The 24,516-nt window shown below is 38.9% G+C and overlaps 2 protein-coding genes across 2 annotated transcripts in view; one reads left to right on the top strand and one right to left on the bottom strand.

Annotated features, from left to right (window-relative positions):
• The window catches only part of LOC101742414 (rap1 GTPase-activating protein 1), a 391,261-nt gene that overhangs the window by 11,278 nt on the left and 355,467 nt on the right, over nucleotides 1-24,516 (top strand). The gene's annotated exons all lie outside the window — the stretch shown is intronic.
• On the bottom strand, nucleotides 23,152-24,066 carry LOC134200833 (uncharacterized). The gene has a single exon (XM_062674611.1). The coding sequence runs from the start codon at nucleotides 24,064-24,066 to the stop codon at nucleotides 23,152-23,154; it is 915 nt and encodes a 304-aa protein (XP_062530595.1).

Consider the following 24,516-nt stretch of genomic DNA (forward strand, 5'->3'; position numbering starts at 1 on the left):
AGAAACATCAATTATAGGTTTTAGGAAGAAATCACTATGAAATTGTTATCAAAACACAGTAAGAAATATTTCATAACATATAATAAAAAAATGAAATTCAATTTCAAAATAATTTTAATACATATTTTCTATATTAGTTTAGTGCGATTGCCCCCCTTATTTAATTATCAAATTTGCTCCCTTGTGGTGCGTGGGCCGCACGTTGAGAAACACTGGCTTAGACAAATGAACGAGCTTACGACCAACCGGTGTTAGATTAGATAAGGTTATCAGAGCCGATAATCAAAAATACCGCTACTCACATTGAGACATGAGTTCTAAATCTCAGTTCGATAGTACAACAGCTAATCCATCCTTCATACCAAACATAACATAAAACTGAATGAATCAGGATTACGTGTATGAGAGATTTTAAAAAAAAAACGGAAATTTTAATTAATTATTATTAAACGAACTGACTAAAATAGTATGCTTAACAAGATACCTCCCGAAAAGGCTTACAAACTGACGAACTAAGTAAACCGACTTTCGCACCCTTGATTAAACATTGTGGGTGCCATCAACGAGTAGATAAACCACAGAGCCTCAAAGTTTAAAATTTCATCGCTTTAATATACTAGGGGTGGAAATAGGCGTTAGTGGGGTTGCTCCCCCTATACTAATGTTAGCTGAGTGCGAATAAATCGATTTAATATTTCATTAAGCTTCTGTTGTGTTGGCATCGTTGCTTCGATTTATGGTTTTGTTTAATAGAATAAATCAGTTCTAGATTTTCTAAATGCAATTAACTTAAAGGAATGTTCAGTCGTGATATAACATAAGTTGAAAAATCGCAAAATTTTATGGTGCACCTCAGGTTACTGAGTTATCAATAACCTACTTCAAATTGGTCTGACATGTTTGCCGCAAGAGCCGTACTACTATCCTGTCTAGTTCTGTAAGAAAGTAATAACGTGATCTTTTTTTGTTTTGTTTAGATGGGTGGATGAGCTCACAGCCCACCTGGTGTTAAGTGGTTACTGGAGCCCAAAGATATCTACAACGTAAATGCGCCACCCACCTTGAGATATAAATTCTAAGGTCTCAGAATGGTTACAACGGCTGCCCTACCCTTCAAACCGAAACTCATTACTGCTTCACAGCTGTAATAGGCAGAGTGGTGGTACCTACCCATGCGGACTCGCAAGAGGTCCTACCACCAGTAATTATGCAAATTATAATTTTGCGGGTTTCATTTTTATTACACGATGTTATTCCTTCACCGTGGAAGACAATCGTGAACATTTGTAATGTACGTATTTCATTAGAAAAATCGGTACCCGCCTGCGGGATTCGAACACCGTTGCATCGCTAGATACAAATGCACCGGACGTCTTATCCTTTAGGCCACGACGACTTCAATCATCATGTGTGAAGAGTATACAATTTTTTATTAGTGTACATTTAAGACTTTGATCTGAGGTGTAGTAGATATAGAAAGTCCTGTTATTTTTTTTTAAAAATAAAAAAGAACAGCGGTCTCTGTGAGTGCCGTTAAATTTATTAATTACTTATAATTGATCAAACCAAACACTTATGGTTACGTTATAAAGTAGGTTCGTTAGTTTACACGTTTTGTTCAGCTAGTACGGACAGTAGAAATTGAAAAAAAAAACAACTGCTGCGAAAACGGGTTCCACATTAATCTGTTTCAATGAACTAGTTCGGCGTTACTCAGTTAAAATAATACGGCACTAATTGCACGCACCAAAAAAGGAAAAGTTCTGCCATCACAGGCAATAAGGACATATTTTAAAAACAAACAAAAAAATATATGCTTAAATAAAAAACCGAATTTATAATTGATTTCATCTTTTTTTCATCAATTCAATTCAAAATGATTTATTTGTCAGAGACATGGTACATGAATAATGGTATTATAATTTTTGCCCACTGAGTTTCTCGCCGGATCTTCTCAGCGGGTCGCACTTCCGATCCGGTGGTAGATTCTGCGAAGCACTGCTCTTGCTAGGGTCAGTGTTAGCATCACTCCGGTTTGAGCCCACCTACTACTATGAGGAGGCAGTCTCCTCCCGGTGATGGTCACGGGGCGACCTAAGGGGGCTGAGACTGCGCCGCACGCTACCGTCACTCTAGCGCGCTGGCACCAGGAGGACGGGACGACGCGTCGGCGGCTGCGGACTGCGATGCGGTCCGCATTTTCGTCGTCGCTGTCGTCGCCGAACATACTGTGGAAGAGCAACCCGGTCGGCGGTGTATCGCGTTCCGACCCGGCAGGCTGGTTCTGGCCCAGCGGGGTATCCCGGAACACCAGCGGCATCGCCCGGGCGGCCTGAAGGGCCGCCGTACCGCGGAGACTGACGTCGTTGGTCGTCGACTATCGCCTCGACGACCCGTCGGTCGGGCGTCCTCGGGGTGGCGCCGCGTGTCTGGTTGTAGTGTTGACCGCGGGAACCCCCCTACTCTGACCGGGTTTTGACCCCGGACGGAGATCGGACGCCGGGTGTAAGAGTGCAGGGGAGTCGTTTAGTGGGTGGGCCCTAAATTCCTTGGGCCCGCGGTCTGCTCTCAACACCTGCAGATCGTTGAGTCTCACATACCCCGCGCGCCCCCTAGGCGCGGGGACCTCGTAGGAGGTTCGGCCCTCGGCCCGGAAAAAAAAAAAAAAAAAAAAGGGTCAGTGTTAGCAACTCTCCGGTTTGAGCCCCGTGAGCTCACCTACAAACATTAGGGTGAAGCTGAAATAGCCTCTCAAGGCTATCAGCATAGGTAGGAAAAATAATTTTTTTTACATTCCGGCATGTTCTTACTTGCTTGAATAAAAAGTGTGCAAATATAAAATTAATATATAATTAATTGAAGATTACTAACATGTCAATTTATGATATGACATTTATAAATTATTATAGTCATAATGAATTTAATTACATTCATAATCCAATAAAATCATAAAATAACAGATCTAATCAATTACATATTATTATCATTTAAAAATTCACCAATATCATAATAGAATTTCCTTAAAAAAACGGTTATAAACGGTCGAAACGGCTATAAATACCGATACTGGACCTGTTGATACTGGACTGGACATTAGAGCCAAGTTATAAAAGTATTTAATTGTCATCGGATCTTGACGCATGTGTAAATTTTCAAGTTAAACAGACGTCTTGAAATCCGTGAATATGATACGTAAAGATTACATGAGTCGACTATTATCAAAGCCGGCAATGTGACTTTTGGACAATTATTGGTAAATCAGAAAAACGAATTATTGACTTTGTATTCCATTGGCAGTCACAAAACTCTTCTGAACGACATCTTAGATAAATAACAGGTTAAGTATTAACCTTTATTTAATGCAGGTTTTGAACCGTATTCTTTGAAGGAGACGATTATATTCAAATCAATCTGTATTGACATATCAAAACATTTTTTTCTTCAAATGCACAGATTGCCACCTTTGATAATAGACGACTCACATACAAACAAACATAAATATAAGTTTTACTTTGTTCCAACATAATATATTCGGAGCCCTTCAAATTAAAAATCGATTTCAATGCTTCTTGACCCTTCGCATCAATCATTGTTAGTCTGTTTTCTGTCTTGCGTTTTATTCAATCAATCATTAAGTAATTTCAAACAAACTAGGGTCAATCTCGAAAATCACTTGCTAAATATCGTCTCATCAATCTACATTACAGTCTAAATCTATTCTATACTTTAAATAAAATTATACACAGACTATTGGCCTTTGTGTGTGTGTAATAATTAACTGCTATGGAAGAACAAATTATGTATTTTTCTGAGATTTTGTAGGTTTGAATCGGCTGAAAAACATAATTTATGTTTTTTGCTTAGTGGGTGGACGAGTTCACAGCCCACCCGGTGTTAAGTGGTTAAGGTCTCAGTACAGTTACAACGGCTGTCCCACCTTCAAACCGAAACGCATTACTGCTTCACGACAGACATAGGCAGGGCGGTGGTCCCTAACCGTGCGGACTCACAAGAGGTCCTACCGTCAGAAATTACGCAAATTATAATTTTGCGAGTGATGTGTCACTTTGAAATTTCTTTCTTCTAGTCGTACACTCTTGACAGAGCGGTCGCGGTCATGCATCAGTCGAATATTGCTATACCGATACTCTCGCGATGCGACGCCATGTGGCACAATGTTTCGCAGAGTGAGAGCAATCATTTATGTTGGAGTGAGTCACAGAATTTACGAGGTCGGTCCATCTTGTTGGAGATCATTTGCCCTCGACTTTCCCTTGCACCATCAACCGCTCAATGGAGTCCTCATTACGAGCGATGTGCCCGAAGAACTTGAGAATTCGTATTTGGACTGTTGACGATAGTCTCTCATTGATATTGAGCTCTTTCTGGATCGAAACGTTGGTACGGTGCGTGGTCCACGGAATTATGAGGAGACGTCTCCACTTTGAAATTACGATTACCCATATAAATAAATACTTCAATAAATGTGAAGGTTTAGTTAAACAAACATAGTGTTTCGTGCATTCATATTTCGAAATATGACTAAAGACCTGCTTACATATGCAAAAATCGTGAACTTTGTTTTTTGTATCGGTAAATAATTATACATATAATAATATTATTATTATTATAATTAAATAATAATATATCCTTATTTTGCAAGTCGCAAAATATGTAGTATTGAAAACATATTCGCAATTGCCGCTAGTAATTAGAGTTGTGAATTTAGAATTGTGTTGCGATAATTGTGCCCCCAATGACTTATGCTCAAGTGAAAACAAACAAAGTGAATGCAATTGACGTGAAGAAAAAGTTAAAATAATTAATAACAAAACTGAATTCTAACATTTTAAAAGCAATTAATAAGTTTTCAGATGGCATAAAGTAGTAATTAAATTAACACACCACACCTCATTCTTTGTGATGTTCCCACGGGCGGTGCGCAATAAGAATTTCCAAAGTGAAATTAATTCGATATTTCCATTATTTGTCCCTAATAATTAGGCCTTGAAACCAGTGTAGACATTACGTCAAGCTTAAAAATGTATTAACACAGCGTCGTGACATTTTAACAGAATTATCCAAATAGATAAATCACAAAAGTATGTATATGTATAAAAGATGAGTTTTTTTTTGTCTCCCTATTCGCTAGTAGTCTAAGGGGCTATTTCAGCTACGCTCGAATTGGTAGGTGAGCTCACGGGCTCAACCTGAGAGAATTTACTAACACTAGCCTTAGCAAGGGCAGTGCTTCGCGGAATCTACTACTGGATCGTAATCGCAACCAACTGAGAAAATCCGGCGAGAAACTCAGTGGGCAAATGAGTATCACAAATACCGTTATATTGAAAAAACATCTCCTTCACGTGTTTTACAATACAAAGTAAATAAACGATATAAAATTTAAGTTATATATGTTCTTCGAATGTGGGTCGAAGTTATTTAATCTCTCGTCACTTCCAATGACGATGACGTGATGAATCATCTCCAAGAAAATATTCTGTATATTAACTTAAATACTTCATTTCATTTAAGTTTGAAGGTTAAATTCATAGAGTGAAAGCTCATTTTCAAATAATTTACTTTAATCGATGTATTTTAAATGAATTTTAGTTAAGCATCAACGCTTTAGAGTTTAGTTTCGAGTGTCGTATTATCTCTGCCGTTGTACAGCTCTTGCAAAGCAGATGTTTCATACTACAATTACATTTCCTCCTTTTTGCAATACTACAGTCTGCATTTGCAATTAAAATTTATTGTTTCTAATTTTAACAATAAACGCCATTAGCGCTACAGGAACTGGTTCGTCTGGTGGACCCGATAGTCGGTTGAAAATTTAAAGTACATCAACTATTTTACTAGTGTTAGGTAGGACCTCTTGTGAGTCCGCGCGGGTAGGTACTACCACCCTGCCTATTTCTGCCGTGAAGCAGTAATGCGTTTCGGTTTAAAGGGTGGGGTAGCCGTTGTAACTGTACTTGAGACCTTAGAACTTATATCTCAAGGTGGGTGGCGCATTTACGTTGTAGATGTCTATGGGCTCCAGTGACGATTTAAAACACCAGGTGAGCTGTGAGCTCATCCTCCCATATAAGCAAAAAAATAATAATAATAAAACTATCTTTGTATATTTTTTTGCAGAACACCGGTTTAATACAAAAAAATTAAATGTAGGTCTTAGGTGAAACTACCCAATTTTTTAAAACCCCATATCTCAAATCAAGCCGCCAAGTATCAATTTATCTAAGGCAATATGTTGTATTTCAATTAACCCGCACTGTTTAATAATAATTTAAGCAGGGAGATATAGAAGCTACTTATATGCTAAGTTATCGGTCATGCCACTTACATATCGTGAATCGTGAATGTACATACTTTGCGGTACAGACAAATTACAACCTTTAGTTTTTCCTCGTCTTGGACTTTAGCGTAAAGGGCCCGAAGCACTTTTAGCCCCTCAAGGAAGCTGCGATTGCGTAATTTTGGAAAACCCAAGGGCTTAACTGACGTGCTGAATTAAGGACGTTGTTAACAATCGGTCGAGGAAGCCGTAAGGGTACTTGTAATTTAGAACCCTGAATATCGAAAACGTGCCTTATCGCTTGTTTGATGAAGCGATTACTTGGTGAAAAATAGTTGGTTTAATCCGCCGATTGTAGTTTTTTTCATCGTCAATTTTTTTTTATACCAAGAAAATAAATAATAATTTAAAAAACTAACAAAATACGCTTTTATAGAAAATACAACTAAAAAATAGAAAATAGAAAATTTTAATAGTATTTTTTTATTAATATTGAATTGTCGTCGGTCCTTAATAAGTATACCAAATTTCGAGTTAATCCGACGTTTTGAAGGGAGTCAAAATCATGTTCAAAGCTTCCGTTACAAACATACATATGCCTGAAGCTAATAAAAGCGTATCAAAAAGCACCGTGGTACAATTTGTATTATAAGACACATTATAATTTATTAAATTAAATAATTGTTTAATATTTTAAATCACAAGATTTCTCAATCAAAACAAAGTACTGTTTTCGTGTTTTCTTCATGGTTTCGTGATGACATTTTTAATACCGTTCAGTCATGAAGTATTTATTACTGATTCATTAATAATGCTAATCCGTTCGTTTCTTTTGCAAAAATAAATCTGAGATACAAATTTAGTCATATGTATTTTTTTATTGCCCTTGCAGGCAGATGAGCTTACGGCCCACATGATAATGATTGGATACCGTCGCCCATGGACTTCAGCAATGCCAGGGGCACGGCCAAGCCGCTGCCCACCAAGCCTAGGCCAATCCGCCTATGTATAATTTACTGTATGTAATTTACTAATAAAGCCTAAGTCATTGGAACTAAATGCTATTTCATTCGTAAATTAAATATTCCTAGAGCACTTCAAAGACACAATTAAGCGTCATTTTTTGAAGATAAATTCCCAGAGTTGGATGATCGTGTCTTAAAAAAATGACATTTCCAGTTTGTTAATTTTAAAATAAGATAATCAGTCTTTTACTATTATTAGATTTATTTTTCAGCAAGCGAAATACTAGTATGGCACGCTACGATAAAATGATAAGTTATTTAAGGCACTGAGGTCTAAGGCTCCGAATATAACCAAAAATCAAAGTGAATGGTTATTAAAAAAAGAAACTTTATCATAGAAAAATCACATGACCAACGCCGGGTGTGATACGCAGATGAAACCGCGAAGCATGTAGCATTCACGAGAGCACTAAGCTTCATACAAAAATGAATTGAATAACACGACAATATGTTAAAGTGTGACATTATGGCGGGGATTTTTCTCATAAACAGGTATTAAAGAAATGCCCGTGTAGAATCTATGACGTCATTTCTAGCTATAAAGCGCTCTCACTCTTTGTTTACTATGAAATTTGAATTCTCATTTAAATTTTTTATTTTGGTATATTTTAATGTTACTTGTTTTGATCGGTCGTATTTATTAGTTAATGCTACTATTTATCACTAAGTTGAAAGCAACCTCAATCGCAATGAACACAGGAGAAGATATAATTTATATTTTTTATATACATATGTTTGAACAGTTATGACGTTATGAGTACGTTATAAAAAAAAAAAAAAATTTTTTTAAACTAGTAACGATTAATATTGTTCATAGAGTTTGAAACTACTAAATCAAGTTAATTATATTGCAATAGAGGACAAATCACAAACGGTCCCAAGTTCGAATACGTTTCCCCAGGGAAGCAGATCCCGATGAATATAATATATATTCATATAGATAATTATATTCATAACATGTTCGTCCCATTTGTGTTTACACGATACGGGAATTGAACTCACGACCCTCGACGTAACAGTCAAATGCACCAATTACTGTACCATCGATTCAGTCATAAAGTGTCATGATAATTATTTAAACATTAATTTCATAGCATGTGTACGTGATTCGTTTCTTAAGAATGATTACAAATGATTATCATAAACACAGACATTCCTATTCACAAGCGTGCAGTGCCATAATCAAATTTCGTACATTAATTAATTTTTATATGAATGTTGAAAATATTACGTTTTTGGTAACATTAACATTCTTCACACGGTTACGGGTTCAACTATTAGCTAAGATAAGAAAACAATCCAGCTATATATAAATATACATAATTATATCATTTACGTAATTACTGGTGGTAGGATCTCTCGCGGCAGGAGTTTTTAGTGAGGTTCGACTCCCACATACCCCACCTGCCGTGCGGGTGGGAATCCGGCGATTTTCCCTTGTGGAAAAAAAAAAGTAGTTGAAGTCGTCGTGGCCTAACGGACGCGGCCTAACGTCCGGTGCATTCGTGTTGAGCGATGCACCGGTGTTCGAATCTCAGGTGGGTACCAATTTTTGTAATGAAATACGTACTCAACAAATGTTTACGATTAATTTCCACGGTGAAGGAATGACATCGTGTAATAAAAATGAAACCTGCAAAATTATAATTTGCGTAATTACTGGTGGTAGGGCCTCTTGCGAGTCAGCACGGGTAGGTACCACCGCCCTGCCTATTGCTGCCGTGAAGCAGTAATGCGTTTCGATTTGAAGGGTTGGGCAGCCGTTGTAACTATACTGAGACCTTAGAACTTATATCTCAAGGTGGGTGGCGCATTTACGTTGTAGATGTCTATGGGCTCCAGTAACCACTTAACACCAGTTGGGCTGTGAGATCGTCCACCCTTCTAAGCAATAAAAAAAATACATACACACAACAGTATGAAATTGACGGCCCCGCCCACATTGATCCACACGAAATTCTTACTCCTGTTCAGCAGAACTGCTGAATAATGGTTCTGGTGGTACCCAAATATCCGAATTTCCAACACGCGACTGTACAGCTGTTGTATGTAAATCTTATAATTTTTTTCGAGATATTTGGAGGTTTGTTAGTTTCTCTTTCACGCAAAACAGTATTGGACGGATTTTGATGAAATTTCATAAATTATCATTCTTCAACATCAGATACATCAGACACATACAGTATCGTCCTCCTTGCGCCCTATTCCTCAATACTGAGGGTCATGACCACTCTTACGTATTACTTTCTCTCGCACGATCTTTGTCCATCTGTTTCTGTGGATTCTGTAGAATCAAGAGTGATATGGATCTGGTCGGACCAACGTATTGGGCTGCGTCTTCGAAGCCTTTTCCCATACACTTCAACGGTCACGATAAGCCTCTCGATCAGTCTCACGTCTTTGCAATGTGACTGAAGTATGGAAGTATTGGACACTCAAATGACAGCCACGAGGAGATGTTGATTTCTCGCAAAATTGAGACGTTGGTCTGAAATGTTGTCCACGGTATACGGAGCATATAGTATAAACATACAATAGTAAGATTAACATAGGACTTTTACTATTAGCTTTTAGAATTAAAAATTTGTTATCAATACTGAAAATAGTGCATTTAAACTTAATACTTATTTAAATACAAATATGAAAGTTAATCAACATCTTCAAATAATTCTGCAACGAACTCTACTAGTTTAAAATTTAGAACATATTTTAATAACATATGTTACTATTCTTTCAGAGTAATTCGTAATGATTAAAGAGTTCTTCTTTTTAAATACTAAACTGTGACAGAATAACTGAATTGCGTCTTCAGGGAAACTGCTAAAAGAATCGATTATTCTCCTAGTACATTCCTCACTCGAATGTGACAACTGTGATTAAGCTTTTCAATATAATGGTAAAGACAAATAGTCTACTAGCCGTACTGGCCCGCTTTGCTGGGCATTTAAAATTAACATTATTATTTATTGTCATTATTATTACGGAGTCCAACACTCATATAAATATTAGCCTATCTATTAATTATATGTATTTTCTACATGGATACCAAGTTTCAAGTCAATGGGATGCATAGTTCAGTAGTTATAACGGAACATCCGTAAAAACCACTGTAGATTTATATATTAGTATAGACTAGAAGTCCTGCAGTAGTCGAAATTCGACTGTAATTAATGGGAATTGTAAGTTTGTACACTATTATGATTGTATTTTATACTTCTATAATAACAAATTTCGCCAAGACTACACTATAAAAAATATTAACAAAGACAAACAATATTTAATCTATTCTCAATTTGACAACAGATGCCAAGAACAAAAGTTTGACAATAAATAGTATGCATGTGTGTGTGCGTCAAATACATGGTATGTAGTGTGTGTAATGTTTTCTTTATTAATTTAATGTATCTTATATGCATTATTTAAAAAAAATATTAGCATTGTGCACTTCTTCTCTATATTCTCTATAAGTGTGGAAAATTTCATAGTCCTCCGTCCGCGCAATTTTCGTAAAAAGGGATACAAAGTTTTTGCTTCACGTATTAATATATAGATAACACTGCCGTGTAGCAGCACTTTTAATAAAACGTTTTATTTTATAAAACAGCGCTATATTGTCAGCGTACTGTTAAAATTTTAGAAACACGCTAAGACTGAAGGGCGTCTGTAATTGTAAGAGCTCTTACGAACCTGCCGAAACAAAGAGTTTGCATGGGTGCGAAACCGTTCTGTATTGTTATTTATTTCGTGCAATATTTTTATTGTTTTGTCGCGGCGGACAACCAGTGAACGCGGTGCTGGTAAACAAGCCCGTACTGTAGAAACTCGAAAGCGGGAAACAAAATTCGTAAAATATAATCATATATCAATTTTCGAAGATATGAAAAAAATCTCACAATGAACAGCAATAATATTTATTTCAATTAGCCTAAATGAAATATGATGAGTATAAAAAAATATTACTAAGGATTCAATATGAACATATTTTATATTTTGGCACACCGATGTAGTTAAATACGGCTTTCCATTCCACATTAAATTTCCGTTATCTCTAAATTTAATTTTTTTATTGCTTATAGTTAGTCTAGCTATTTGCCTTGAAAATCAAAGAAAATAATATAAATAATTTATTTTCTAAGCATTGGAGCAAATTTAACATAATGCGTGAATTTATTAACAAGTCATTCGGTAAAATTTATTCTTTATCGTCTCAAAATACCTATTTGCAAATAAATGCCCTGAGCCAAATTACGAATGGCAAAGTTTTTACTAACTTTGACTTCAGCTTACAAGTTCGTTCTAATTATTTTTCCGTATTGTTTCTAGTTGGTTTTCAGCACGACACCTACCACCGAAGTCAGGACAAAGTTTCCGCGATTTACGACTCTTATTCTAATGGGCCGTTTGTTAGTTGATTGTCTAAATCAAGACAGATGATTACTGAACTTAAATTGAGATGCTTTTTGGCTAAATTATCAAAACTAGAGGTCCCGCAGTAGTCGAAATTCGACTATAATTAATTGGAATTGTAAATTTGTACACTATTATGATTGTATTTTATACTTCTATAATCACGAATTTCGCCAAGACTATAAAAACTATAGACTATAAAAAATATTAACAAAGACAAACAATATTTAATCTCAATTTGACGACAGACGTCAAGAACAAAGTTTTGACAATAAATAGTATGCATGCGTGTGTGCGTCAAATACATGGTACGTAGTGTGTGTAATGTTTTCTTTATTGATTTAATGTATCTTTTATGCATTATTTAAAAAAAATATTAGCATTGTGCACTTCTTCTCTATATTCTCTATAAGTGTGGAAAATTTCATACTCCTCCATCCGCGCAATTTTTGTAAAAAGGGATACAAAGTTTTTGCTTCACGTATTAATATATAGATTATAATTAAAAAGAAATGTGTTTTTACTGGTGGTAGGTACCACCACCCTGTCTATTTCTGCTGTGAAGTACGGTGGCGCGTTTACGTTGTAGATGTCTATGGGCTCCAGTAACCACTTAACACCAGGTGGGCTGTGAGCCCGTTCACCCATCTAAGAAATAAAAAATAAATGTGCTACTTCCAGATTATAGTAGGGAAATGTCAGCGCGACTGAGATCTGATTTTTTTGTAATCGAAAATCTTTATTCTTTCCATCAAGCTTCAAATCACAATGGTGTTTATGAAATTTTCACTTGAAAAAATGTAACCACAAGTTACATTTATACCCCATGTGAAGCACACTCATGTTTTTTTCAGTTGGCTTAGATAAACAGATAGATGATCGTGATCGCCATTTGTTAATAACTCACTGGAGCCCATCGATGGCATTGAATGAATACCGCCGCTCAGTTTGGGACACGAGGTCTAAGTCTTTATTGTATATGTCTCAATTGGCCCGTCCCAAATATCAAACCGGAATGCTTTACTTCCTGCTTCTCGGCAGATTACTAATAAAATTTATTCGATACTTAATGCAATCAATGTAATCGATTATAAAAAAAATATAGACTATTTTCACTATCTCGAAAGCTGTTTTGTTTTCAAGCGACTTTGTTTCGAAATATTTGTGAGTTCCCGTAGTTGAAGGCTTTGAATAAAGACGTGCTCGCCTGAATTCCCGGTCACGTGTCGAACCCGAAATTGTTTCAGCATTTTTTTTCTCTCTTATTTATCACGTAATGTTTAACAAGAAGAAAGCCAAGGAAGGCACAGAATACTAATGTCGAGGAAATCACATGTTACTGATTAGGCTATAATATGTTTCCAACCTTTGTGACACGTTTAGCTCTGTCAGTATTTTTCTGTTTTGTATGCGTAATGCCCTCTTGAATATTAATGTACCTTGCAGTAGTCACAGGATTATCTATTTAGTGTTTAGTGGTTGGTTAGTACCCAGTGTTAGATCACCATTAATTTATCATAAATTGAACCTACTAATTTTATGAATTTGTGGATTTTATTTAATTAGTCTTTTATTACACAGTGCCAATCGTTGTGGAAGTTTTTCGTAATGTATTAGGTACGTTATTATAAGAAACAATGATAGCTAAAAAATGTATCCCCACATGGTCCCTTCATGTACTACGAGCACACACAGTCTTACCCATTGTTCTACGAAGAATTCGCAAGTATGACTATTATTAGATATGATAACATTATAGCTAATTTATTAGAAGCTCTGAAGGTTGTCGTTAAGATCGTCATCATTGCTACCACTAATCCTGTTGAAAAGTACCAGTGGTAGTACGTAGGTATCATGAGCACGGAAAGATACTACCACTCTATCTATTCCTGCCACAATGCAGTCATACATTCCCGCTAGAAAACTAGAAAACTGGGATCTGTTATACAATTGAAACTTCCAGTTCACCCCTGAAGTAGTAGGTTTCTGTAACCACTTAGAACCAGGGGGGCTGTGAGGTCATTGAAATATAAAATAAATAGAAGCCATTTTGTAGTTCTCTTGTGGTGTTAGTACTCGTTATTTTAATGAAATTGAGTCTTCAGACAGTGAGTGGCTTTCATATTTCGGAATCCGAGGGTTGCGATTGAGAAGAAGGTCTTCCATCTATCAACGCCAAGCAGAATCTATCGGAGAAGCTAGTATATTAAATATAAGTATAGTAGTAGACGGTGTTTGAATTGTGTAGTACGTAGCAGTACTTTTGTTTCTACGACTCTCAAAATTTGCAAAGCGTATTTATTGTATTTGTATTTCCACCCGATTCTGTCTGTAATACCGGCGCTTGATGCTTTTAATAAACGTGTAATTAGCCTGTTGAAATTTGTTCTAAAACTATTCAACCAAATCCGAGGTCGACATAATCATGCATTCCCTTTTGAACATTAAGCTTATGCTTGATGCTCAAGCTTATGATTGATGTTCAAACAGCTTAATCTCATCCCTAATGTGTGGCTGTATTTATCTCGGTACCTGCCTGACACTAATTGAATCATACATACTCCACTCAATGAAATATATTTTCTTAAATAATCATGAGATTTATTAAGTACTAGCGACCCGCCCTCGCTTCGCTTCGGAAACATTAATTTTTTTTATTGAATAGTTGAGTCCCGGGATGTTACCCGTGGCTATTATCGTATCGCAGTTGACGCCGCGGGGCGAAGCTAGTCTAAAAAAAGTAGCCTAAGTTACTCCTTATATCATCAGCTACCTGTCAGTGAAAGTCCCATCAAATTCGGTCCAGCCGTTCCAGAGATTAGCCGGAACAAACGGACAGTCAGACAGACAGACAGACAAAAATTGTAAAAAAATATATTTTGGTGTATGTACCGTATATATATTCATATGCATGTAGTAAAAAGAGGCTATTTCAATATTACAAACAGACACTCCAGTTTTATTTATATATATAGATTATATAATAACAAAATAAATTTCATTGCTCTACTTCCAGAAACTGGCTTATACAACCCTTCAATTTAAATAAGATACAAAAGGAATTTATTCAGCAAAAGGTCATCAAGTTTTTTTTTCTTGTGAAGGGGCGGGATGTACTACGATGCTTTACTATAAACAAACAAAAATATATAGGGATTCCTCTGTGACAATTTTTATGTTGGAGACATGACCCGAATTCACATGAGGACACTCAAATATAGCTTGTGCCAAAGAAATTATTCGACTAGATATGAAATGCAATATTGTTAGATGATTCTTTTTTTGTTAATTAAGCTACAAAAAAAAGTAATATTTGTATAATTATTAATTCAAAGAATTTTACTTAATGAAATGTGATAAGAGAAATATCGTGTAATAGACCTCGACTACTGCTCAATAGATCTTACCAATGGGAAGGATTTTATAAAATGGTAGTGGCCTGCGGGATAAGACGTCTGATGAATTTGTATCATATCGCAGACAGGTACCAATTTTTCTAATGAAATACGTACTTAACAAATATTCACGAATGACTTTCACGGCGAAGGAATAGCATTGTGTAATAAATATCAAACAATCAATAATTTTTATTTGTGTAATTACTGGTGGCAGGACGTTTTCTGAGCCCGTGTGTGTGGGTACCACTATCCTGCTTGTTTCTGTCATGAAGCAGTAATAAGTTTCGGTTTGAAGATTGGAGCAACCGTTGTACTAAAAAACGGAAACTTAGAACTCATGTCTCAAGGTAGGCAGCGGCATTTTCGTTACAATTACATCTGAAAACAACCACATTTACTTAGATTATGCATCTTTCTCACTCTTTCTCATATTACTATTGTATTTTTTTGGCCATCCCTATTCCGTATTACATAAGCGACATGTAATTTATTATTATTATTTTAATAAAAAGTCAATAATATACTATATGTATTATATATGTCGGAGACGGTCATTAGTTTGGTAGCTAAACAAAGTCGGAGACTGTCATTAGTTTAGTAGCTAAACGAAACGCAGCACGATTCCCGAGAGATGACAGCACGATTTCAGTATTGTCGGGTGGAGAATTAGTTCTTTTTAAGCCGTTGCGCGGAGTGCTCTGCACGCTCCACATGGTTTTCCTCCCGGATTAGGAGGAGATATCTCACACCCCCGATTACCCTCTTCAGCCAAACCCATACCCTGGGCCAGGAAGGTCAAGTACCTGGGTGTCATCCTGGATGCATCCATGACATTCCGCCCCCATATAAAAACCGTCCGCGACCGCGCCGCGTTCCTTCTCGACAAACTCTACCCCGTGATTTGTAAGCGGAGTAAAATGTCTCTTCAGAACAAGGTGACACTTTACAAAACTTGCATAAGGCCCGTCATGACTTACGCGAGTGTGGTGTTTGCTCACGCGGCCCGCACGTACATAGACACCCTCCAATCCCTACAATCCCGCTTTTGCAGGCTAGCCATCGGGGTTCCGTGGTTCGTGTGGAACGTTGACCTACAGGAGGACCTGGGCCTCGAATCAATACGGAAAGACATGAAGTCAGCGTCGGAACGGTACTTCGATAAGGCTATGCGTCAAGATATTCACCTTATCGTTTTTTTTTTATTGCCTTTGTAGGCAGACAAGCATACGGCCCACCTGATGGTGAGTGGTTACCGTCGCCCATGGACTTCAGCAATGCCAAGGGCAGAGCCAAGCCGCTGCCTACCGTTGCCGCCGCTGACTACTCCCCGAATCCTGATCACGCAGGAGCCAGTCACCATCGACGCCCTAGACACGTCCTTACGGATCCATCAGATCCAATAACCCTTGCATTAGACACCTTTACCTCTAACACTAGGAGTAGGGACCCTGGTAACCAACTCGTCGAACGTCGAACTCGGCAAAAAGTTCGACGTGCAACCTAACCTAAACATCAGCCGGCTGAGTTTCTTGCCGGATCTTCTCAGTGACTCGCGGTTCCGATCCAGTAGTAGATTCATTCGCGAAACAGCTACTCTTGAGTCGTTAGGTCTTCTTTAGAGGCCCTTGGGTAGCTGTTAGCAAATCCCATCCCGTCCTGGCTGAGCCTTTGCCACCTGGCCCACCTGCCCTGGTAAAACTGGAAAGGCCTCCGGGCCACCAGTACCTTCTCAAACATAAAAAAAGCTCTGCACGCATTTGAGCGGATGGGTCTTGTTGTACGGACCACTATCTTTCGACAGTCAGTACTGCACAGTATTGGATGTGGAACGTTGTCTTTGATGATTAGTACTGTCCCTATTGCGGTAGGTGCAGGGAACTCTGTCCGTGACAGATAGTACAGCCCTATGTAACCGTTATCATTCACGGTTGTCATTTAATTAGTTCAGTCTCCATTTTTATAGTTCATTTAAATTACTGGGTTATGATCAGTGATTATTAATTAGTAATAAATTTTATGGGCTATACCTCGGTTACATTCCTGATGTCTGAGTCTTATATTATATATATGTTATATTATATATTCTAGTGAACATATAATTTATCTTTTACATAGCTATTCCAGGGCTTCAGGAGATATTAATTCAATGTCGCAACAAGCAGCGAGTCTGGGCTAATCGAATGAACTACGTGTTTTGGGTAAATTTCGAGAGTTTGCGATCAACTGTCGACAGTGTTCAGTATACGAATTGTTGAGTTTAATAAAATCATGAAATCTATGTAAATTTATTCAAAAGTCAGGGGATCGTTTAATTGGTTTTGAATATCATTTCTGATCAATAGAAATAAAAAATAAGAAAACTGATAGTTACTAAAGATGTAGAAATGTAATTGACATGAACTTGATACCTATGTCATATTGAGTCAATTCAAAAATCGTACTCTTTTAAGGCTAGCACTTATCCCACATTATATGGGATCGGCGCAGAAAATCTTCTTATCTCTACTACAATAGATTTCACTAAAATGACTAAATGCAATTCTGGATTGCCCTGCCTATTTCTGCCGTGAAGCAGTGATGCGTTTCGGTTTGAAGGGTAGGGCAGCCGTTGTGACCATACTGAGATCTTAGAACTTATATCTAAAGGCGGGTGGCGCATTTGCGTTGTAGATGTCTATGGGCTCCAGTAACCACTTAACAGCAGGTGGGCTGTGAGCTCGTCCACCCATCTAAGCAATAAAGAAAAATGCAAGTTACTCTTTGTAGTAACCGTACAGTTGTCGTCAATTTCCGTGACCTGTTTCTCGCATTATAACTATTTGGTCTGCATTTATTTTATCAGAAAAAACAAACGTTCTCCTTTCACAATAGAACACCGGTAAGTTATAGTATGCGGAACACGATCCAACTTGTTTATAACATTTCTGGTGTCTTTTAATAATGACAATTAGCGAATTATTCTTTTTTTTATTTTTCATTTTGTTACGACTGCTGCTTACTGCACATTACGTATTTCTCCAAGATATATTCGTTGTTTTTATTGCTCTAGAAACTCTATATAAGCAGACGAGGTAACAATCCACCCGGTAATAACTAGTATACCAGGTGCTTCATGAGCTCGTTCAAAGAACTACGCAATAAAAAAGTGGTTAGGAGCCTGTGAATATCGCCACGCACCTAAAGACAGTGCGAGTTAAGAATTTTACTGTCTAAGCAAACTAAATAAAATGCCGGTTTAATTTTTGTTACACTTCTCGATTAACTTAACGATAACTTAACACTTATTATTTAACTTTCACTAACTTCCCATTTTGATCATAAAATAATCACTAATTTATAAGTATTTAAGCATTTACGTATTATAACAACATTAACATTGAATCTCCTATTTAAAGGTTTAAAAAAAATCAAACCAAAAGGGATAGGTTAAACTAATTAAAATTTCAAGTAAACCCGAGAAACCAATTAAAATCTAACCTTGAATATAATATAAACAATAATTCAACGTAATTAAATCAAAACATATTAGTAATTCATTAGTTAAGAAATAAAAAAGCCGTTAAACTCGCATTCGTTATAAAATCTTAAGCAATTGAGAGACTGTTACAATGCTAATTACGTTTGTGATACGCAATGAGTGGTGAGTTTAATTATAAAATTATTGCGCGTATACTATGTACATACAGCTGCGATGTTCACAGAATAAAATTGACGACGTAGTAAGAAATTTAGAAATATTCATTGTCTCCTGTTTACTAAATTAATATATTGCATAATTAATAATTGCAATTATAATATTGCATTAGATCTGTGGATGTTGCGAATTCCATGAATTGCACACCGGACGGACTTTTCCATTCTTAAAAAGCTCGGTATTTTTTTTATTTTTTTTTTATTGCTTAGATGGGTGGACGAGCTCACAGCCCACCTGGTGTTAAGTGGTTACTGGAGCCCATAGACATCTACAATGTAAATGCGCCACCCAACTCGAGATATAAGTTCTAAGGTCTCAGTACAGTTATAACGGCTACCCCATCCTTCAAACCGAAACGCATTACTGCTTCACGGCAGAAATAAGTGGGGTGGTGGTACCTACCCGTGCGGACTCACAAGAGGTCCTACTACCAGTAAAAATACTATTATTATATATTATTACATTATACTATAGACGAGAATTGTAGGTCTCCCGTATGGATGTGGATGAGTATGTACGGGTCGTCCGGACTTGTAGCGTAATTGAGGGAAAGGTAAGTAAGTACCTGAGTAGGCGCCGTCGGTGTTCGAATAATAAATTAAAATCGACACCTTGCACACTAATGGAATGTTTATTACAATTAACACTTAGTCCACACGAAAATACAACACAGTCTATAATTATTAAAATTATGAAGAATGGAAGGTTATGAGCACAGACAGATATTCAGTTTATAAACAGTACACAGAAGACACTTTACACTTTACGACAATACAGCAACGATAGACACAAAGAAAGCGTGTTATCAAAATTGAGGAAAAAACTTCGAAAACAATACAACAGTAAATTATTAGCAAAAGCGACGTGCGTTCAGTACGAGGTATGTTTCGACTGGGGGCGTGGCTAGCCGCGATCAGCTGCGCAAGAGTATATTTCCCAGCTACCCGCGACATTCCGTTCAAGCGCGCGTGTCCACAGCGCAAACGAACGGGCGACCAGCTGATTGACGCGGTACGATAAATTGTCGTGTGTGTATGTCTGTTTTATATGTAATGTAGTAATAATATATTAATATATATGTTATATGTGTGAATGTATACTCTGTGTGTATTAATAATTATATTAAATAAATATATTATATAAGTATTATATTGTCAAGAGTAAATGTGTGTGCATGAAATGTGGGATAAGCCCACATCACTCCCCCCCAGAGACCTGGTTAGGGGCGATAAAAATCCGGGAATCTGACATGTCGACCGGAACGTGTAGTTGTAGGTGCAGCTCTGTCAGGTGATGGAGCTACCGCAACATCGGGTTCAGATATGTCAGGTGAAAGTGTATTATCTAACAGGCCTTCATGAACAGTAAGGTAATACGCAGGTTTTAAGCGGTCAATAGAGACGGTGACAGAGTTACCTTTGATCAGAAGTTTGAACGTCTTGTCACGTCGTTCTAGTACTTTATGAGGGCCAGTATAGGCTGGCGTAAGAGGAGGACGCGAAGCATCTTCACGTAGGAAGACGTACTCCGCGTTCTTGAGCTCTTTGAAAATAAAAATATTTTGTTTGTTATGGCGAGAAGCGGGAACCGGTTTTAATTTCTCGGCGAATGAGCGTAGACGAGCCGTAAAATCTGATAAATCAGTAGTACAGGCTGTGCTCGGCTCGAAAAATTCGCCGGGCAGTCTTAACGGCTCGCCGTACAGCAACTCAGCAGATGAAGTCTGTAAGTCTTCCTTGAACGCGCTACGGATACCGAGTAGTACAAAAGGTAGGACTTCTGACCAATTGTCGTTAGCGTGGCATACGATGGAAGCTTTTAGCTGCCTGTGGAAGCGTTCCATAAGACCGTTACACGCGGGATGGTAGGCAGTTGTGCGTTTATGCTGGAATCCAGTGGTTTTTGCCAGATACTGAAACAGCGCGGACTCGAATTGACGGCCGCGGTCTGTAACAATATCTGTCGGGCAACCGAATCGGGATATCCAGCCTGAAATCAGTGCCTTAGCCACCGTTTCTGCGGTAATATCGGGTATGGGCATGACTTCCGGCCATCGAGTGAACCGGTCTATAGCCGTGAGACAATACCTGTATCCCTGTGATACCGGGAGTGGGCCTATCAGGTCTATGTGGACATGCCTGAAACGTGCAGTTGGTGCGTCGAAAGTGCCCAAGGGTGCAGACACGTGTCGACTAACTTTTGCGCGTTGGCATGATAAACATGACCTAGCCCAGTTTCTACAGTCTTTTCGGACCCCAGGCCAAACAAATCGATCGGCTACCAACTTGGCAGTCGCGGAAGCGCCGGGGTGACTTAGCGAGTGGAGACTTTGGAATACCTGTTTGCGGTAATCCTTTGTGATGAATGGCCTGGGTGTCGGTGTACTGATGTCACAGTACAAAGGATTACGGCATCCAGGATAGTCCATCTTTTTGAGACGGAGAGATAAGCTGTCCGTTAAATATTGAGCCAGTTCGGGATCGCAGTTTTGAGCATTTGCGAGGTCGGTGAGACAAATTGGAGCCTCCAGTTCATCGACGCGAGATAAGGTGTCGGCCACAACGTTATTTTTGCCGGAGATGTGCCTTATATCCGTCGTGAACTGGGATATGAAGTCCAAGTGACGAAATTGCCTGGGCGAACAATTTTGCTTCCTTTCGTGGAAGGCAAAACTGATTGGCTTATGATCAGTATAAATCGTGAAGTGTCTCGCTTCAAGCATATGTCGAAAGTACTTGATCGCCTCGTAGATTGCAAGAAGTTCGCGATCATACGGGGAGTACTTGTTCTGCGATGGACTCAGCTTACGGGAGAAAAAGCCTAGAGGCTCCCACGTGTCATTTTTCAGCTGTTGCAAAACAGCCCCTATAGCCAAATCAGATGCGTCTGTAACCAAAGACAGCTTAGCCTGACAATCTGGATGTGCCAGGAGTGCCGCATTGGAGAGGCTTTCCTTGGTCTCTGCGAAAGCTTTCAGAGCAACGTCATTAAGGCTAATGGGAGTGGAGCCTTTGACTGAACCCATAAGTAGGGCGTTAAGAGGAGCTTGTATTTGGGCAGCATTAGGCAGAAACCGCCTATAAAAATTGGCCATACCTAAAAACCGTCTAAGCGTCCTAACGTCTTTGGGTGGGGGAAAGTTTTTGATGGCTTGTACCTTCTCGTCCAGTGGTTTGGTTCCGCTCTCCGAGATACGGTAACCTAGAAAAGTTACCTCGGGAGCCCCAAAAACACACTTGGACAAGTTGATTACCATCCCGTAGTTCCTAAGTCTGGTAAATACTTGGCGCAGATGCTGCTCATGCTGAATGCTGTCCCTGCTAAATATGAGAAAATCGTCCAAATAACAGTAAACGAAATCTAGCCCGCGCATCATCTCATCTACAAATCTTTGAAATGTTTGGCTAGCATTTCGTAGCCCAAATGTCATGAACGGGAATTCATACATTCCAAAGGGGGTGGTGATCGCGGTTTTTGGTATATCGTCGGCACAGACTGGTATTTGGTTGTAGGCTTTCACAAGGTCGATGGTGCTAAACGTACTACAACCAGCGATATTGTGCGCAAAGTCGTGTATATGACGTACTGGATACCTATCTGGGATGGTCCGGGCGTTGAGTTGCCTATAGTCACCACAAGGGCGCCAACCGTTGTCTTTTTTCGGTGCCAGGTGTAATGGTGATGACCATGGGCTATCAGACGGTCTAGCTGTACCATCGGCTAGCATGGACTCAAATTCCGCTTTTGCCACCTTCAATTTCTCGGGTGCTAAACGCCTAGGTGCACAAGCGACTGGAGGCCCTGGTGTAGTCCTAATGTGGTGTTGTGTATTGTGGCTTACCGTACGTTGTGTACCAGCTGGTCGCGTAATTTCAGGAAAATCGCGCGAAAGCAAAGCATGGTAGTGGGAATCGCCAGTCGGAACCTTCACAAAAAGAATATCGTTAGTATCGGAGGCCAGTGAAGCTGGAGCAGACAGGGTAGTGGTGTTGTCAATTAATTTCCGATTCTTACAATCTACAATCAGGTTATAGTGACACAAAAAATCTACACCTATAATGGGCTTCGTCACATCAGCCACTATAAATCTCCATGGGTAGTTGCGTCGGAGTCCAAGGTCCAGGTTGAGCTGCGAGTACCCATACGTGTCAATGGTTGATCCATTGGCTGCTGTCAGTTTGTAGCTGGTTGGTGCACGACGCTCCCGTAGCTGGGTCCTTGGGAAAACGCAGAGGTCGCTACCGGTGTCGACCAAAAACTGGGTTTTCGTGGTGCGGTCAGTTACGAAGAGGCGACCTGGAGAGTTGAGGCAGTCGTCTGTCGCCATTATCGACTGCCTGTGGCATTTCCCGACTCGTTGTAGTCGCACGGCTTCTGGCATTTGCTTGCCTTAACCCCAAACTTCGCGTGGTACCAACAAACGGGGTACCGTCGATAGCTGGAAGCAGATCGTGTTCTGCTGCGGGATGTCGAACGCCACCGAGGTCGAGTTCGGTTCGAACGGTTCTGGGAGCGGTTTGTGGCGCGAGTCTGGTCTTCGAGTTTTAATGCGAGGCGTTCCACCATTTTCCTCAACTCTGCGATCTCACTAGACTGGCTGACACTACTCGTCCCGCATGTCGAAGTAGCTGCGACGTTGCATGGAGTAGTTATTTCCTGTATTCGGTCAGCAAGGTCCGACAGCTGTTCTAGTGAATGGGTAGGCTGCGATGCTAGTACCGTCTGGATACTGTTCGGCAGGCGGTTACTCCAGATAGTTCGGATGAACTCATGTGGAACGGACGGTCCGGCCAAGTCCATAAGATGTCTTAGAAACTGCGATGGTTTTCGGTCGCCCAACTCCTCATGAGTTAGTAATTGCTCGACCTTCTTTTCATGGGAAGCGGAGAGACGTCTGATGAGCTCGCTCTTAATTTTCTCGTAGCGATTGCTAGTCGGAGGATGCACGATGATATCCTTTACCGCCTTTGCGTGAGGAATATCTAAGTTAGTGATAACATTGTTGAACTTTATGTGGTCCTCTGTAATACCATAGTTTTCGAACTGGCCTTCAAGAAGTGCGAACCAAATTTCTGGGTCCTCTGGAGAAAACGGAGGCACCTTCAAAGTGAACTTCCGAATGTCGGACGACAAAATGTCGTTGTCGTGTACAGTGGAAACGCACATTTTTTTCATTCGTCGGGGTTTTACACTGCTACCTCCATGAGAACCAGCGGTCTCGACAGAATTACTGCTGCTCATTATGGTGTTCTTCAGGGGTCACCAGTATAGACGAGAATTGTAGGTCTCCCGTATGGATGTGGATGAGTATGTACGGGTCGTCCGGACTTGTAGCGTAATTGAGGGAAAGGTAAGTAAGTACCTGAGTAGGCGCCGTCGGTGTTCGAATAATAAATTAAAATCGACACCTTGCACACTAATGGAATGTTTATTACAATTAACACTTAGTCCACACGAAAATACAACACAGTCTATAATTATTAAAATTATGAAGAATGGAAGGTTATGAGCACAGACAGATATTCAGTTTATAAACAGTACACAGAAGACACTTTACACTTTACGACAATACAGCAACGATAGACACAAAGAAAGCGTGTTATCAAAATTGAGGAAAAAACTTCGAAAACAATACAACAGTAAATTATTAGCAAAAGCGACGTGCGTTCAGTACGAGGTAAGTTTCGACTG

The sequence above is a fragment of the Bombyx mori genome, chromosome 3 (assembly GCF_030269925.1).
Source record: "Bombyx mori chromosome 3, ASM3026992v2".
Lineage (NCBI taxonomy): Eukaryota > Metazoa > Arthropoda > Insecta > Lepidoptera > Bombycidae > Bombyx > Bombyx mori.